This window comes from Periplaneta americana, chromosome 1 (assembly GCF_040183065.1).
Source record: "Periplaneta americana isolate PAMFEO1 chromosome 1, P.americana_PAMFEO1_priV1, whole genome shotgun sequence".
Lineage (NCBI taxonomy): Eukaryota > Metazoa > Arthropoda > Insecta > Blattodea > Blattidae > Periplaneta > Periplaneta americana.
Window position 1 is genome coordinate 176946563 of NC_091117.1, and position 19591 is coordinate 176966153.

General features: G+C 35.5%; 1 protein-coding gene across 2 annotated transcripts in view; it reads left to right on the forward strand.

Moving 5' to 3' along the window:
• The window catches only part of LOC138704731 (hemicentin-1-like), a 148727-nt gene that overhangs the window by 107885 nt on the left and 21251 nt on the right, over positions 1-19591 (forward strand). For both annotated transcript variants that reach the window (XM_069832910.1, XM_069832903.1), the window contains 5 exons: positions 3958-4085; positions 8084-8243; positions 8843-8970; positions 10627-10786; positions 15728-15858. In XM_069832910.1, coding sequence (XP_069689011.1) covers positions 3958-4085; positions 8084-8243; positions 8843-8970; positions 10627-10786; positions 15728-15858 — 707 coding nt within the window. The remainder of the gene's footprint in view (positions 1-3957; positions 4086-8083; positions 8244-8842; positions 8971-10626; positions 10787-15727; positions 15859-19591) is intronic.

The following is a 19591-nucleotide window of genomic DNA, read 5'->3' on the forward strand; positions in this document are numbered from 1 at the left end:
ATATAAACCTACTCCTACTATTAATCTTATTCCTACGTCTATTTCTTTTACATTTCTTTTTCGACTTACATCCCTACTTACACTCTTACTTCTATTTCTGCTCTCACTACCACAATTACGCATTATTCCCACTATCACAATTACGTATACTGTTCCTATTCTTATTTCTGCTTTTATTTATGTACTTATTCTTAGATTTATTTGTTATTACTTCTACTCTTCTACTTCTGTTAGTATTCATAATCTTATTCCTATTACTGTTCCTACTCCCACTCTTACTCCTGTTCCTACTCAAACTCTTCTTCCTAGTCCTGTTCTCAATCCTACTCTTACGCATACGCTTTCTATTCTTATTAATTCAACTATTTATGTTTCTACTGTTAGTACTACTGTTGTTCCTACTTCTACTCATCTCCATTTGTTCGAGCTGATGCTCTTATTCCTCCTCCTATTGTTGTTTCTACTCCTACTCTTATTCCTATCTGTTAGAACTGATGCTATTATTCCTACTATTATTCCTACTCCTATTGTTGTTTCTACTCTTACTGTTATTCCTATCTGTTATAACTAATGATATTATTCCTACTATTATTCCTACTCCTATTGTTGTTTCTACTCCTACTCTTATTCCTATCTGCTAGAACTGATGCTCTTATTCTTACTATTATTCCTACTCCTATTGTTGTTTCTACTCCTACTCTTATTCCTATCTGTTAGAACTGATGCTTTTATTCCTACTCCTATTGTTGTTTCTACTCCTACTCTTATTCCTATCTGTCAGAACTGATGCTCTTATTCCTATTATTCCTACTCCTATTGTTGTTTCTACTCCTACTCTTATTCCTATCTGTTAGAACTGATGCTTTTATTCCTACTCCTATTGTTGTTTCTACTCCTACTCTTATTCCTATCTGTTAGAACTGATGCTCTTATTCCTATTATTCCTACTCCTATTGTTGTTCCACTCTTATTCCTATCTGTTAGAAATGATGCTCTTATTCCTACTATTATTCCTACTCCTATTGTTGATTCTACTCTTACTCTTATTCCTATCTGTTAGAACTGATGCTCTTATTCCTACTATTATTCCAACTCCTATTGTTGCTCCACTCTTATTCCTATCTGTTAGAAATGATGCTCTTATTCCTACTATTATTCCTACTCCTATTGTTGTTTCTAATCCTACTCTTATTCCTATCTGTTAGAACTGATGCTCTTATTCCTACTCCTATTGTTGTTTCTACTCCTACTCTTATTCCTATCTGTTAGAACTGATGCTCTTATTCCTACTCCTATTCTTGTTTCTACTCCTACTCTTATTCCTATCTGTTAGAACTGATGCTCTTATTCCTACTATTATTCCTACTCCTATTGTTGTTCCTACTCCTACTCTTATTCCTATCTGTTAGAACTGATGCTCTTATTCCTACTCCTATTGTTGTTTCTACTCCTACTCTTATTTCTATCTGTTAGAACTGATGCTCTTATTCCTACTATTATTCCTACTCCAATTGTTGTTTCTACTCCTACTCTTATTCCTATCTGTTAGAACTGATGCTCTTATTCCTTCTCCTATTGTTGTTCTTACTTCTACTCTTATCCCTATTTGTTCGAACTGATGCTCTTATTCCTACTCCTATTGTTGTTTCTACTCCTACTCTTATTCTTATCTGTTAGAACTGATGCTCTTATTCCTACCCCTATTGTTGTTTCTATTCCTACTCTTATCCCCATTTCTGTTCGAACTGATGCTCTTATTCGTGCTCTTATTCCTACTATTATTTCTACTCCTATTGTTGTTCCTACTCCTACTCTTATTCCTATCTGTTCGAACTCATGCTCTTATTCATGCTCTTATTCCTATTCCTATTGTTGTTTCTACTCCTACTCTTATTCCTATCTCTTCGAACTCATGCTCTTATTCCTACTATTATTCCTACTCCTATTGTTGTTTCTACTCCTACTCTTATTCCTATCTGTTCGAACTCATACTTCATTCATGCTCTTTTTCCTACAATTATTCCTACTCCTATTGATGTTTCTACTCCTACTCTTATCCCCATTTCTGTTCGAACTGATGCTCTTATTCCTACTATTATTTCTACTCCTATTGTTGTTCCTACTCCTACTCTTATTCCTATCTGTTCGAACTCATGTTTTATTCATGCTCTTATTCCTACTATTATTCCTACTCCTATTGTTGTTTCTACTCCTACTCTTATTCCTATTTGTTCGAACTCATGCTCTTATTCCTACTATTATTTCTACTCCTATTGTTGTTTCTACTCCTGCTCTTATTCCTATCTGTTCGAACTCATGCTCTTATTCATGCTCTTATTCCTACTATTATTCCTATTCCTATTCTTATTCCTATCTGTTCGAACTCACGCTCTTATTCATGCTCTTATTCCTACTATTATTCCTACTCCTATTGTTGTTTCTACTCCTACTCTTATTCCTATCTGTTCGAACTCATGCTCTTATTCATGCTCTTATTCCTACTATTATTCCTACTCCTATTGTTGTTTCTACTCCCACTCTTATTCCTATCTGTTAGAAAAGATGCTCTTATTCCTACTATTATTCCTACTCCTATTGTTGTTTCTACTCCTACTCTTATTCCTATCTGTTCGAACTCATGATCTTATTCCTACTCCTATTGCTGTTTCTACTCCTACTCTTATTCCTATCTGTTCGAACTCATGCTCTTATTCCTACTATTATTCCTACTCCTATTGTTGTTTCCTCTCCTATTCTTATTCCTATCTGTTCGAACTCACGCTCTTATTCATGCTCTTATTCCTACTCCTATTGTTGTTTCTACTCCTACTCTTATTCCTATCTCTTCGAACTCATGCTCTTGCTCTTATTCATGCTCTTATTCCTACTATTATTCCTACTCCTATTGTTGTTTCTACTCCTACTCTTATTCCTATCTGTTCGAACTCATGCTCTTATTCCTACTCCTATTGTTGTTTCTACTCCTATTCTTATTCCTATCTGTTCGAACTCATGCTCTTATTCATGCTCTTATTTCTACTATTATTCCTACTCCTATTGTTGTTTCTACTCCTACTCTTATTCCTATCTGTTCGAACTCATACTCTTATTCATGCTCTTATTCCTACTATTGTTCCTACTCCTATTGTTGTTTGTACTCCTACTCTTATGCCTATCAGTTCGAACTCATGCTCCTATTCATGCTCTTATTCCTACTATTGTTCCTACTCCTATTGTTGTTCCTACTCATACTCTTATTCCTATCAGTTCGAACTCATGCTCTTATTCATGCTCTTATTCCTACTATTGTTCCTACTCCTATTGTTGTTTGTACTCCTACTCTTATGCCTATCAGTTCGAACTCATACTCTTATTCATGCTCTTATTCCTACTATTGTTCCTACTCCTATTGTTGTTCCTACTCATACTCTTATTCCTATCAGTTCGAACTCATGCTCTTATTCATGCTCTTATTCCTACTATTGTTCCTACTCCTATTGTTGTTTGTACTCCTACTCTTATGCCTATCAGTTCGAACTCATACTCTTATTCATGCTCTTATTCCTACTATTGTTCCTACTCCTATTGTTTTTCCTACTCCTACTCTTACAATTAATTTTCTAGTTCTTCTCTTATTCCTATTTCTGTTCGCACTCCTAATTTTACGTCTACTCCTCTTCCTATTTTTATTCCTACTGTTAGTTTCATTGTTGTTTCTATTACTACTCTTACTCATATCCATTTTCCTACTCCTTCTGTTACTATTATTTATGTTCTTATTCCTATTTCTAACCGTATTTTCATTTGTTTTCCTGTTTCTACTTTTTTTGTTTTTCATACTGCTCATATTCTACGCTGTTGCATTACTTTTTACTCTAGTCTGTTTTACTCAACTTACTGGATTAATGTAATGTAGGGAAATAAACAAGTCAACACATATCTTTGTTGTATTTGTAGATACAGTACCTAAAATCATTTTCACTAACTTGAATAGCAGCCAGAGGATAGAAAAGAAACCAGGAGAGACTATGGACTTGATCTGCAATTCAACGGGCTCTCCATTCCCCACCACCGTCTGGTCCAAAGTGAGTATTACAGGTAGGCTCAAGATTAAGGAGAACGTCGACTATGCCAGAGGTACATGAAAACAAAGACGTATTAACGGAAAATGTACTAAGATAATATATATTCAGCCTCATGTGTGTTATGACAGAAACTAAATCTTGCTGTAGAATTAATCTTCAGAGGCATGATATCACAGTAATAGTAGCAGTAGTATTAGTAGTAGTCGTAAAGGTAAAAAGGTAAAGGTATCCCCGTAACATGCCATGAAGGCACTTGGGGGGCATGGAGGTAGAGCCCCATGCTTTCCATGACCTCGGCACTAGAATGAGGTGGTGTGGTCGGCACCACGCTCTGACCGCCTTTTACCCCCGGGAAAGATCCGGTACTCAATTTTATAGGAGGCTGAGTGAACCTCGGGGCCGTTCTGAAAGTTTGGCAACGAGAAAAAATCCTGTTACCACCTGGGATCGAATCCCGGACCTTCCAGTCCGTAGCCAGCTGCTCTACCAACTGAGCTACCCGGCCGGCCATTAGTAATAGTCGTAATAATAATAATAATAATAATAATAATAATAATAATAATAATAATAATAATACATCTGAAATATATCTCTAGTAAATTTAAAAACGTTGAATTACAAATCAATTCATACGAAGAAAGAGTCTTACGTGCTATGTAATTTCTATTTATTACACAGCATTATTTGTAGATATATATCAGCTGTCATCAGCATAGTGCACACAAGGGCTAGAGTCTCTTACCCGCGGGTAACAGATGCATGAGCATGCAACCGTGGCTGCTGGCGGTATGCAATATTCCAGTGATGGGGTTTCGTTTATGTGAGAAATTACGTCAGCAAAAATAGTTTAATTATACAGCATGTTCGTTTATAATATCAATAACCTAAAATATAGGTCTCTTCTGAAATTATTGAAGGGTCCAGTGAAAGAAGTGGACAAGCTACAAATCCTGATATGTAGAATACCTCATTATTTCACTGGGATTTTTACCTTTCATCTGAGCCCAAGATTAAATAATACGAACGATTAGAAATGAAAATAGATAATCGGAGGAATTGGTACAAGTGGTTTTTCGAAAATTTTGTAATTTAATATCTGCCGGAATTAGATTTCTATAAACAAAAATACACGGATCAAATTTATTTTAGAGTTAAAAGCGCCCGAAAAATAAGATAAAAAAATTGGAGATAGCAATATGAAATCTTGAAAGGTTTGAAGTGGAATAGCTCTTGTGCTAAGGCAGGAAAATGAAACGAGACAGCTTTCGTGCTGCTGCTGCTGCTGCCGCTGCCGCTGCCGCCGCCCCCGCCCCCGCCCCCGCCATCACCACCACCACCACCACCACCACCACCACCACCACCACCACCACCACCACCACCACTACTACTACTACTACTACTACGTGATTTTTAAAGTGCGATAACTAATATGCTATTATTCAAGAAAAGAATACAAGTATTATAGCGAGTCTTGGAAGCTGGGTTGTTGTTAGCAAAATTATCAATATTAGCAAACAATAGCTTTATTATATTATCGTGTATAATAGCAATATAATATAATAATAATATTGTTATTATTATCATTATCATAAGAAAAATAATAACGGTGGAAGTGACGACAGACACCGACGAGTATGTTGATAAAATAATAGATTAGAATAGGATTCACAACCCTCTCGTATTTCTCGGGATTTCCTGTTTCGCTCCTGATTTTTAACAGTCTTCCGGCTCCCGTATTTTTATTATCTTCGAGCATTTTTCTTCCTTATTTTTGCAATATAAAAATCATTATTCTAAACATTTGATTCTGTCGTGAATGATGAATTTTGTTGTTCAAGAGATGCACTGAAATGTGCATTCTTTTCGAAAGATAATGCTTGCCGGAAATGGGTTTCAGTGCTCTCCTGTTTAAAATCAAACAATATTAATATTAAGGTACCGGGGTGTATTGAGGCCCAGCATATTATAAGGCCCACTACCTAGTTTTCCCATTAGTTATAAACTTTTGCAAAAAAGAGCAACAGCTCTTAAGACAGGAAGAATTAGGTCTCTTAAGAGCTGTTGTTTTTTTTTTTTTTTTTTGCAAAAGTGTATAACTAATGGCAAAACTAGATAGTGGGCCTTATAACATGCTGGGCCTTAATACACCGCGGTACCTTATAATTTTGGAAAAACTGGCTAGTTTTCTTCTATGCCTACCAAGTAGTAATGCTCATACAAAGAGGATGTTTCATCTCATGAACAATAGTTGGACACAGTAATTCAAAACAGGAGTAGGACACATCTAATCAAATCAGAGCTGCAAACTGCAATTGACTTCAACTATTACTCGAGACAAGATCTGTCTCAAAATACTCTTAATTTAAACCTAGCTGTAGAAGGGTATAATCTTTTCGCTGTAAGAAAAATCCTAATGTAAACAATAGCGCGTGACTAAAGTGAGGGTTCATTGGCCCCTGTTTGGCGCCATAGATTCTCAGTACGTTCCCGCCTACTATTGTACATTCTGTTTCGTGTTAAACATTTTCCGTTACTCGTCAAATAGGCCTAACCTCAATACTATGCATTCGTTTGCTTAGGAAACATTTATTTTATAATTACTGGTAATTAAATTATTTTTAAGTCTTATGTCTTCACAATGGACAGTTGAGGATACCAGTGGCGTAGCATGAAATTTTGAGCAGGGGAAGCTAACTCAAGTTGTCTTTCATGCAATATGAGAAAAGCGTATTACAAAAATACAGTCTTAAAATAAATAGTAGTCAGTGTCAAGTCAGCAGTCGAAGATTGGTTGGAACCTAATAAGTAACACCAATAAGGCATGACCTCAAATGATACGTAGTAAAATATGATTTCACGGTTTACACATATCTCTTAACAAATAGACACGTATACGTATAACATTAGCTCACTCCCTGTCATACTTAGAGAAATCACAATATTAGTATCATTACGTAAGTATGCGTCTGTCTTTTGGTTGTGTCCTTCATTGACAGCAAGGGAGTCGGTCATTTGTTTTTTAAATCACACTTTTGTTCGTAAGTCAGTCTTGATAATACAATTGTCCTAAAAAATTCAAGTAAATTAGTGTCAGGAACTGTTATTTCGCTCATTATTTATTATATCAGCCACAATGCACACTAACACTTCAACTGAACACAACTGACGAAAAGGGATAACTCGGAAACTACTTATTTTAATGTTAAAGCTAGCTTCTTGCGAGCCTTGCGACTAGGGTAGTTTAGTTAGAAAGGGATGGAAAATCTGCGGGGTGGATTACACAGAAGAAACCAGTCTGCTTGGAAGCTGGTGTGTGCAGACTCTTGTTTACTGCTGCATCAGAAATCATCCTGAGCTGCCGCATCACAATATTTAACGCGTAAATATAAATTCTATTAAAATTAATAAATAATTTTCTCCATAAACTGCAGGTTTATTATGAAATTATTATCAACTGGGGAAGCTAAGCTTTTTAGCTTACATTGACGCTACGCCACTGCAGAAGCCATACTTCAGTACCACGTGCTTACGCAAACAACAACGAGCTCAAGTGACGCTAGCTTGTTACAAGAACAGACTACCTCGGTATTACTGTTGGTATTCATCCGCGTTCATAGTACATAACAAAATATAAAAATAGCATTTCTTTTACACAATGTTTTACATATGAGTGAAGTTAAATGTTTAATCGTATTTAACAACTATAATTCAATTTTTTATTTTCATATAATGCAAGATTGTGGTTTCGAAATACGAACTATATTTTCCTGCGCCATGTGAATGTTTCGACTGGGAGCCAATCACGGGTATGACAGCAACGTGCTTATGTTTACATTAGGATTTTTCTTGCAGCGAAAACAGTATAGAATGAAGTTGCTGAACTGAATAATTTGCCATTTTCTATATAAAAGTTGGTCGATATCTTAATCTCTCGTATTTTCTTCAGAAAAAGTTTTCAACCCTAGATAAGCATAATTCATTATGAATTCGTGTTTCAGAACGACGTGGAAGTGACTGCTGATGCATCTGTTGAGCTACTGAACAGGAACCAGACACTGCGTATCAAAGCTATGTCAGACACTTATGAAGGCAATTATCGCTGTAAGGTGACGAACCGTTTGGGTGAAGTGACTGTGAAGGGGGAACTCACAGTCACCGGTAAGTAAATAAATGCATGGTTAGTAGAGACAGAATCAGACAGAACAAGGAATCAGAAAATATCGAAAGCTTAAAATCCCTAATTGTGACCAAAATTGCTTTTACAAGGTTGTAAGAAAACCTTGTGTTAGCCTGTTTTGTTTTCAAAACTAATGATTCCATCTTTTCACAAATTGCCTGGCTGACAGTTCAACACAGATTTTTTTTTTTGTACTCTTACAACCAAATGGTTACAGTTACTCCGGAGTTTTTTATGTTATAATTTAAAATGTACTGTCTTTGCTTGTCTATCCCTCTATAGTTCAGAAATAACATATTATTTTCATGTTCTCTAATTTCCAGAATAAAGTACATATAATTCAATATCTTATGTCATCACACTACTAATTTTACTTCTAAATATTGAGTGGTAAAACTTTAATTTGAAATGTGGCTAATTTTTACAAGGAATTCTCATATATCAATATCTATAAATGAGTGTAGTATATTTTAATTTTTCAGCTCTAAGACCGTCAAATAAGTTCAGAATCTATTTTAGATAACAACTATATCTGCATCAGCTACTAGCTTGGTAATGGATGTAAAAATTGGTGTTACAGATCAAGGACCGACTAGTATTGCCAGCAATCTGGATAAGAACAAGAGCATAACGGCAAACTTGAACGAGCCTATCAAAATATATTGTCGGTCGCATGGAAAACCTAAACCAGAAATCACCTGGTTCAGGGTAAGTGTTAAATATAATTAATATTAGAGGAGAAAAATTCGCTCCGGCGCCGGGGATTGAACCCGGGTCCTTAGTTCTACATACCAAGCGCTCTGACCACTGAGCTACGCCGAATTCAATCCACAGCACCCGATCGAATTCCTCTCCTTCAATGTTTCCCTTTGTGGCCTTACTCCAAGTTAGGCATATATGTTGACATATATATTATTTTAATGTACCGAAGTACATATGATATTTCCATGCAGATATTCTGCGTCATCATAGGATGAAAGAGTAATGTAACGGAGAAAAATTCTCTCCGGCGCCGGGATTTGAACCCGGGTTTTCAGCTCTACGTGCTGATGCTTTATCCACTAAGCCACACCGGATACCACCCCGGCGTCGGACAGAATCATCTCAGTTTTAAGTTCCAACTCTTGGGTTCCCTCTAGTGGCCGCCCTCTGCACTACGTCATAGAGTTCTATGAACGTAAGACTGAAGTCCATATATGTGCTGAGGTGCACTTGTTATGAGTGACTAGTTGGCCGGGATCCGACGGAATAAGCGCCGTCTTAAATCACGAAGTGATTTACGCATATCATATATACCAAATTACCTTTCGTCTCGTTTCTCTTATCTATACTCTAACCACGACGTAAATACCAGATCACTTATCTGTGGCACGCTAAGTATACCTCTTCATAGAACATCTTGTTATTCATCATCTTTTACAATATCCACCTCGCGTCAATGGAATTCCTTGTCACAAAGTATTAGGGGCTGCAAGACAACAAACACCTTTAAGAACAGCTTAAAAGATAACCTTATTAGCATTTCACTCCAATCATACTGATTTAAAATATCACTGACTACATTGTTACTTTTTTCTTTAGACATCATCCTGATTGTGCTGTATTTTAATTGTCTCATAATAATCTCTTTCTATTATCTAATATTATTTGAAATATATTAACATTCTATGTATTTTAGTTTAATTCTGCTACACAGTTCATTTCAGTGTTTAATTAATAGTTCATAGTATTTTGTTGTTTAATTTGTAAATAACTCTTGTATACATGTAACTCTCATCTAAATCAAATTGTTGAATTCTTTGTAAGTTCATGCATATGTATATACACTTTTTGCTGGTTGAGTGGAAGAGAAGGCCTTACGGCCTTAACTCTGCCAGTCTATAAATGCGAACTTAAAACAAACGGTAAGGTTATGTAATGATTTATTTTTCATTTTAATATTTTAACAATATTATTTATATAACATACTGCAGTAATAACATCGGCATCTGGAATCTTGTTGATTTTTTCACGGCTTCCTTAATGTTACTTGCATCACGAATGCAGTAACTTTAGTGGAGTTGTAGAGTTTACTTAATTTTTGCAAATATTTAAAAACAATAATTAACATTGCAATTTAGGTGAAATTGCAGTGGTAAGTTTCCAATTTATAATTATTGCTATATTGCACGCCTCTAAAATAATATGTTAAAAGCCTAAAGCAGTAAAATCAATGTCACTTAAGCAGTAAGAAGAGGGAAATTGTTATGTGTGTTAGGTTGGGAATACTGAATATGGAATTTTATACTTTCCGCGGATTGGTTTTGTGCGGAAACCAAGCAAATACGCACGATCTCGCACAAAATATATTAACAATTGTTTCAGGATGGTGAGCCTCTTCAGACAGACACGAATATGGTACTGCAGGAAGAGAATCAGGTGCTGAAAATCAATGTGATGACAGTTGATCTGATAGGGAACTACAGTTGCAAAGTGCAGAATGCACTGGGCACACTGGAGGCAGAGGGAAATATTATAGTTCCAGGTAAGTTGATTCGATATAAAACATGACAAAACCTCTATTTTTATTTTCCTTCCAAAGAAGACTAGATTAAAAATATCATCACCTTCACATATTGATATTGTTGAATAACAGATTTTATAAGGACTGCAATGCAGGTGGAGGAACACATAGTGGTGAAGTTCTTAATTTGTGAAATTACCTTGGACCTAACATTACATCCTTTGAAGGGAAGCTAACAGCCAAGGAGAACACGAGATAGTTTCCGCATAGCAACAAATCGTTCAGTTACTACCATTTCCTTTCTCCTGTCATTATTTCTTCACTTCATCATCTCCCAATTATTACATATAAGAAATGCTGTCTAGTCTAGAAACTCGGCGCAGTAAATATATCCTTCGACACGCATCGATTTATAATATCTGACCATCACTTGAAATATTAACAGTTTAATCAATCAAAAATCGCAGAAATAAATACAGATTAATTAGAACTATCAGCAACAGCTACCGCGTGAAAGGTGTTCAATGATAGTAACGTCACAGAGTAAATCTTTAAGTTAAAAGGTACAGAATTTCGTTTGTCTTTTTGCTGTATTTTTGCTGTAATCGACTTTATTGTAGAACAATTATTGAATACCTCCTCGGAGAAAGGATGTAACGTCAGATTCTTGAAATATGTGATGTAGGTGGAAAAAGTAATTTTACAGCATTTATTTATAACCATAAATTATTGCGTTCAACAGCTGTATAAATTTTTATCCTTGTTTAGTCAAATGGTTGTGATAGTAAATATAGGCTTAATGAAATATGCACTTAAATTATTTTTCTTTCTCCTGAAACATAAATTACTGTTTTGTTGGTTACATCTTTTTTCCGGGGAGGTCTTCAGTTGCAAAATTGCAGTACATTCAGTAGCACTTGCACCCCTTCTCCGAAGCAGTGTTGGGAAATTATGTATTCAACTACAGCTAGCTGCACAACATAGATATATTCTACGGAACTCAGACCTCAGAGTGAAGCACGCGTCTACATTTCGGTAACAGTGTTTCCAAACATCCATTACTTAAAGTGATTTATTATAGGTATCCTACAAACAAAACTCAGCTCTGACTCCTCGCGGCGCGCATGCTACACCCCTCTTGCTCTCTTGCGTGAGAGCATGCTGGGAACGGGAGCATACGTCTTCTGCGCGAGACAGTCACGCCCGCTGGTTTCTGCGCACTGAGTTTTCCTTGTTGGATGCCTATAATAATTACAGCATTAAATATTTTTAAAAGGTAAACGTGACAAAAGCATTATGCAATATTTGTTGGAGCTGGAAACTCTAATGTGAAGACGTGTACGAATGAATTATTTATTTCATTATGAACAGGCAGATACTCGGCCGAAATGTTGGTACAATATGAAATGAAACAAACACAATTTACACGATAAACTAATAGAAAAAACAACACAGAGAACAACAAAAATAATATGAATACAAAACAAAACACAAAGAACACAACAAAAGTAATACAAATACAAAACAAAATAATACAACTATAAAAATAAATCAACATCACAATTACAAAATAATAATACAATTGAAGAGTTCGCGGGAAAAACGATGAATGTCACATTTCTGTTAAGGATTAGATAATGATCTAATTGAGTCTATAACTGCAAGATGTAGTGCTGTTTCTCTAGAAAATAAAGGAAAGAATTACTGTATTGGTAGTAATAATTCTCCTTTTTACCATTTTTCATAAGAACAACATTAAATTTCGCAGTGATCCATTGAATTAAATAATGACATCAACCAAAGGAGAACTTAAAATTCATCGTTTTTCCCGCGAACTCTTCAATTACAAAGCAATGACACAAATACAAAACAACACCATACAAAATCACAACATGGACAAGACACTTTTTTTTTATTTAAAACAATCTACATGTCTTTGTTGTCCTTAAATACATCTCATGGCTTGTTCTTCTTCTTCTTTTCTGACATTTATTAGAGAGCTTGGATTAAATTCTTACGGAATGGGTTCACCATAACAATGGACTTCAGTTTTTTTCTTCTTTTTTATCTTTGTTTTCTGTTTCCTTTTTCATTTGTTTCCTTTGCTTTACTTACACTAATACAAACAAAACACCCATGCCCGAGGCGGGACTCGAACCCACAACCCTTCGGACCAAGCGATAGAGACATGCCGTGCCCCTACCGCTTGAGCCAAAGACACTCAACACAATTACAAAAACGTAACAGCAATAACAACTTCAGAACATATTATAAAACATATAAACACTAAACACTACGTTTATTTCCAAAACTTTCGCAGCACTGAACACTTCCAATAAAAACAAACGAAGCAACAATATAGAAAATACAAACAGAACACATGAATGAGTGAGTGAGTGAGTGAGTGAGTGAGTGAGTGAATGAGTGAATTGAAATGAGACCTGTGCACGTAGGATACTTAAGTGACCCATTGTGTCCCAAATAACCGGAAAGTTTATCCAAGTCTCGAAGCCTTCTTAAAGGCCAGATTACTCTTAGATCTGCTTTCTTTATATCCTCTGGTCCCAGTCTATTTGAGCCCAAACAGAACACAGGGAAATAGTGAAACAACATATGAAACTCTAAAGAAATTTATTGAAGACGTCCCCGGAATAAGAATGTAACCAACAAAACTGTAATTCATGTTTCAGAAGAAAGGTAAATAATTTCAGGGATATATTTCATTAGGCCTATATTTACTGTCACAACCATTTGATTGAACAAGGATACAAGTTTTTTTCGGCCATCGAATACAGTAATTTGTTATAAATACTGTAAATGCTAAATTTACTTTTCCCACCTATATCACATACTTCAAGAATCTAATGTTACATCCTTTTTCCGGGGAGGTCTTTAATTAATTCATTACACACTCACACTTACATAACGTTTAGTTATTAATAATTACTTACTTACTTACTTACTTACTTACTTACTTACTTACTGGCGTTTAAGGAACCCGGAGGTTCATTGCCGCCCTCACATAAGCCCGCCATCGGTCCCTATCCTGAACAAGATTAATCCATTCTCTATCATCATACCCTACCTCCCTTAAATCCATTTTAATATTATCTTCCCATCTACGTCTCGACATCCCCAAAGGTCTTTTTCCCTCCGACCTCCCAACTAACACTCTATATGCATTTCTGGATTCGCCCATACGTGCTACATGCCCTGCCCATCTCAAACGTCTGGATTTAATGTTCCTAATTGTCAGGTGAAGAATACAATGCGTGCAGTTCTCTGTTGTGTAACTTTCTCCATTCTCCTGTAACTTCATCCCTCTTAGCCCCAAACATTTTCCTAAGAACCTAATTCTCAAACACCCTTAACCTATGTTCCTCTCTCAAAGTGAGAGTCCAAGTTTCACAACCATAAAGAACAGCCGGTAATATAACTGTTTTATAAATTCTAACTTTCAGATTTTTTAACAGCAGATTGGATGATAAAAGCTTCTCAACCGAATAATAACAGGCATTTCCCATATTTATTCTGTGTTTAATTTCCTTCCGAGTGTCATTTATATTTGTTACTGTTGCTCCAAGATATTTGAACTTCTCCACCTCTTCGAAAGATAAATTTCCAATTTTTTATATTTCCATTGCGTACAATATTCTCGTCACGAGACATAATCATATACATTGTCTTTTCGGGATTTACTTCCAAACCTATCTCTTTACTTGCTTCCAGTAAAATCCCCGTGTTTCCCCTAATCATTTGTGGCTTTTCTCCTAACATATTCATGTCATCCGCATATACAAGCAGCTGATGTAACTCGTTCAATTCCAAACCCTCTCTGTTATCCTGGAGTTATTAATAATTAGTAATTTATAATGACTAATACTCTTATTATAACAACTTAAGTTATTTTTAATGTTGTAATTGTTCGAGAAGAAACCACAAAACCATCTGCAGGTATACGCTTACCTATAGCTGGTTCCAGTCTATATTTGTTATGGTCTATGTTATGGTCTTGTTCGTGGTGGGAATCCTGTTTAGAAACGAAACTTTCCTATTTCGGTTTCCTGTTTCCTACTTTTAATTTTGTGATTATGATACCCTTGAAAAATACATTGGTTTTTCAATTCGATTCCCTATGTCCCTCCGCGATCTATGCCCTGTACAAGCTTTAACCTTTAGAAGCCGGAAGACTTATACCACTATTGCACGCAAATGTCTAACTCTTAACCAGGGGTTCGTATAACTGCGTAATCAGGTAAATTCGTGTTGGATTCGTTAGCCGAGCGGTTTAAGGCTTACAAGATATGTCTGGCAAGCATATCGTGCCTAAGACTGCAGGTTCGCGTCCCGGCCACTGCAATCAATTGAGCCTGTGGTAAAGGATGGGGAGGGCCCATGTAAAACAATTGGTGTAATGGTACGCATGGAAGCTGACAGGGTTTCAGTTGACCTTTCCATGCTTTCCCAGTTACATAGTAGGTTTAATCCTCCTACCCAGTGCTATCAGTAAAATAAACTCCTAAGTATTTGAAATTCCTCTCTTGGGGAACCATTTCACCATCACTGTTGTAGTCAAGACCAATTACTTCTCTCGTTTTACTGAAGGCCACTGATCTAATCTTATTCTTATTAATTTTCATGTTGTTTATCCTATCCCAGTTATCCACCTCATGTGTATTTATAAATGTGTTTGAAAGTTAATGAGATATCATTTATCATGTAAAATAATTATTCGTGGGAAATCTAAGCGCGAGGGAACAATATGGTAGAGGACTTTTCCATGCACATAATGCTAAGAATTCATCTTTAAAAGGAATGTGATTGAACACCTTTCATCCTGTAGGTATAGGCCATACCAGAAGAATACTTTCCTTCCTTTTGTTTTTCCATTTGAGGTTTAGTTTCTGGATGTTACTGAATTTGAAATAGTGTCTAATTTTTATCTGTTCTCATTTTTTATAGGTACACAGCCGGCAGAAATAACTGACACAAATTTGAAAGCAGATCAGAGCTTGGAGGCAAAATATGGTACGAGTTTCTCTCTAATCTGCAAATCACGAGGAAATCCTGTACCGAAAACTTCGTGGTTTAAGGTTAGTTTATCATGTAGGAATAATCTACACTCACTAATTACGCCAGCCTGACTTTTGGAATAATGCTCCGAACTTTTAGTTTTAAATCCTGGCAATTTGATCATCTTTATCGCAGATCAATGTGAAGTGCTGAGAATGGGAAGTATGAAGTGTATGGTTTTACTTTTAAATAGTTTCTACGACTATTAATTATAAGATAAAAATGCATCGCTTAGTGAAAATATCTATTTTCCGCGAGAAACTCAAAACTAAACAAAAAAAAATAGCCTTGAACAGGCACAGCCAGCTAAAATATTTCAAGTTTTTATTTGTAGTCGATTGTTTAACGACTCTGTATCAACTGCTAGGTTATATATAGCGTCGATAGAATTTGTGTTAGCAAAATGGTATTTAAAGTGATGAAGCCGAGGATTCGCCATGAATTACCTGGCATTCGCTTTATAATTGGGTAAAATCTTAGAAAAACTCAACCGGGTAATCAGCCCAAGCGGAAGTTGAATCCACGCCCGAGCGCAACACTGGATCAACAGGCAAATGTGCTAATGCCCAGTGGCGGTGCGTCAATAAGAGCACAAGAGCACGTGAACACCTTGTTTCCATTAATGCACGACTGGTTTTATTATTAAAACCGTATTGGGGTAGTGGGGATGTATAATATCAGGATCGAGTATTTTAAATTTCCCGCATCTTGCATAAACTTCTTATGTAAACTTGGCAACATCCGTTCACGTAAAAGCCGTGCTCTTTTCAAGAAGGTTACAGAAATTTCACGCATGCGCGGGAGAAAATTGTCTTTCGCTGGCCGCTTATGACTCGTCAAGAGCACAAAGCATTAAGTGAACAGTGAATCTATCCTACAGATGTCAGGTGCATCGATGCCTATCGTTTACGTGCTATATCTCGAGGAGAAAATTTAATAAGTCTGTATTTTAGCCTGCAGGTGTCAGCATCTCACTGTCGGAACGTTTACTTTATGTGGATGTGTGTATAGTGCTGCTACGAGAGTGTAGTTTGTAAATTACTATACTTCAGTGTCGGTATATAGCATAGTTTGGCTTTCAAAGACGTGCTGGCTGAATGTGATGGTGTATATTATTTAAGATTAATATTTACTGGCATGTATTTATAGTAATCAATCTATGAAAATGGAATTACAGTACTGGTATAGGCTATAGTGTATCAGTGTGTTGTGAATCAAAATACAGCATATTATTGAACACACGCTCTTGTAAATTGTTTTATGTATTAATTTTTATCAAACGTAAACAATGAACTCTGTTCAAGTAATGTTGAAGAGTAAAGAAGTGGGTAAACTGGCTTTCCAGGAAAAATTGGAAATAAAAAGACTAGGTTTCATTATTATTATTATTATTATTATTATTATTATTATTATTATTATTATTATATGTTGTTTTGAATTTATATACGGTTTTTTCGACAGTGAAACATTGGAATCATGGCATTTCATATTACGCTAAAAACGTACGATTTCAAATTCTCTTCGATTTTGGAACACAAAATTGTGAACACACATAATATTTTATCACGAGCCGCCACTGCTAATGCCTGAGCTACGCCGATGTCTAAAATTCCCAGTTGACCGTGGTTAAGATTATTCTCGTTATTTTGATGCATTCGAGTGTTTATTGTTCTTGTACTAAAAACAAAAGCATTGTTTGATTAAGGATTAAGAAAGCCATAGTCTAATTTCAAAGTTTCACTTATGGGACTCTTCATACGCAACTAATAATAATTATATGCTTTTTCATAAGGCGAATTTATTACAAAACATTACCTTCCGCTTGTCCCGTGCCATGCGTGGTGTAAGGTGTCAAGTTTTGGACTAATGATACGGAATGATGGCTTTTTCGAGATCTCATGCGGGAAAAATTTTATTGTCTCATGAAATTTCGACTAGTGTATGGGACCGGTCCCCAACGAGAATCATAACGAATTGATTACGCATCAAATCCGACAGTATCTTTGCGACATCTGTCTTATATAATTGAGGCGGTTGCCGGAAAAAGGACCCATTTTAAGTAAAACTCATATTTTGAGATATGAATGGTGTAAGTTTTGTTATAATTTCATTAGAAGAAGACTAGGCCTCAAGACAACTACAATAATGTAGTTATATAAATTAAGTGCACATTTTGGTACCACATAATATGTAAGAACGTATATAACAGAATTTTTTAAACATAAAATGAAATAGGCCTACTGTAAGCTGTTATGGGTCCTTTTTTCGAGAACAAGACAGTTGATAGAACAATTTATAATTACTTGAACATGCAAATAAAAAAAGGCAAGCAATTAATGTCCTGATACTTTTAAACAACATAAACAGCATGTTGTCACTACGCCTCTATGTGCAATTAAACAGATTTTTCAGGAGAGAGAAGGAAACACTTTTAATTCCCTTGATATCGGTACAATTTAATAATTTTTCATGTAGTGATTAAAATTACATCTAAAGTATCTTTCAAAATCCAGGGAATTAAAAGTGAACATCTTTTTCCTTTATCCTGAAAAAATCTGTTTAAATGCACATAGCGGATTCTGGAGAATCGGCGACGATGTGTAATGACTTTATTTATATTTCCAAACAACTGCACAATTGCAAAGAAAATATCAACCCCATAATATAAACATAAGGTGAAATTACATATTAAAAAAATAAAAAGAAGGAAAGAAAGGCAATTTCGTAGAAGTTTGTTTCTATAAATGTGATATTCTATAGTTATTTTTCATCCTTATCACATCCACATTCATTCTCGAGATATCTTCATGGTTATTTTCCTCGCAGAACTTCTTTCTCCCGCTTGGACTGATTACTTGGTTAGGTTTTTTCGAGGTTTTCCTCAACCGTAAAGCGAATGTCAGGTAATTTATGGCGAATCCTCGGTCTCATCTCGCTATCATCGATTTCATCGAGCTAAATAACCCAGTAGTTGATGCAGAGTTGTAAAGTAACAAAGTAAAAAAAAAAAAACTTTATGATATCCTCGAGAATTATCTCTATCCAACCACGACTTTCATTGTCCCTGTAAGCTTACTTGGAAAGATCTCGTAATAAATCTGTTCACAGGCAGTACAAAATAACAGCTGTCCGTTTTAGATTTTCGAAAATGTAAGTTGTAGTTCTGCTTGAAATATGTGAAATAAATTTATATTTTGTTTTTAGTTTACGTCCAGTTTTCTGTTTAAAATAAACACAAAACAAAACAATACTAAACAAAGACAACAAATACACAGACAACATCATATATTTTTTCTTTTTTTAATATCTTTTCGCTCCTGGTTACTGTAGGCCTAATAGTGGTAACGTCTGGTTTTTTCTTCTACTGTATTGCTTTGCCTATACACAGAATACTGCACATAATACTTTCAAAGATTCAATAATTCTACTAAACACATATTGCAATATTTTATTTTATAATAATGACAGATAGGTAACTATTATCTCTCAAATATGTAACACCTCTCTAAAACTTAATGGCGCTGCGACATATACTGGCACAGATACGTAGACGACATACTAATACTATACAAAGGAAACAAAATAAAGAAGCAAAACTTACATCAACACATAAACAAAATACATCCAAAGCTACACTACACACTAGAAATTGAAAGCAACAAATCCATAAATTTCCTAGACATGACAATAACAAAAGTTGACAACAAACACGCATTTAAAATCTACAGAAAACCCATAACAACAAAAACAACA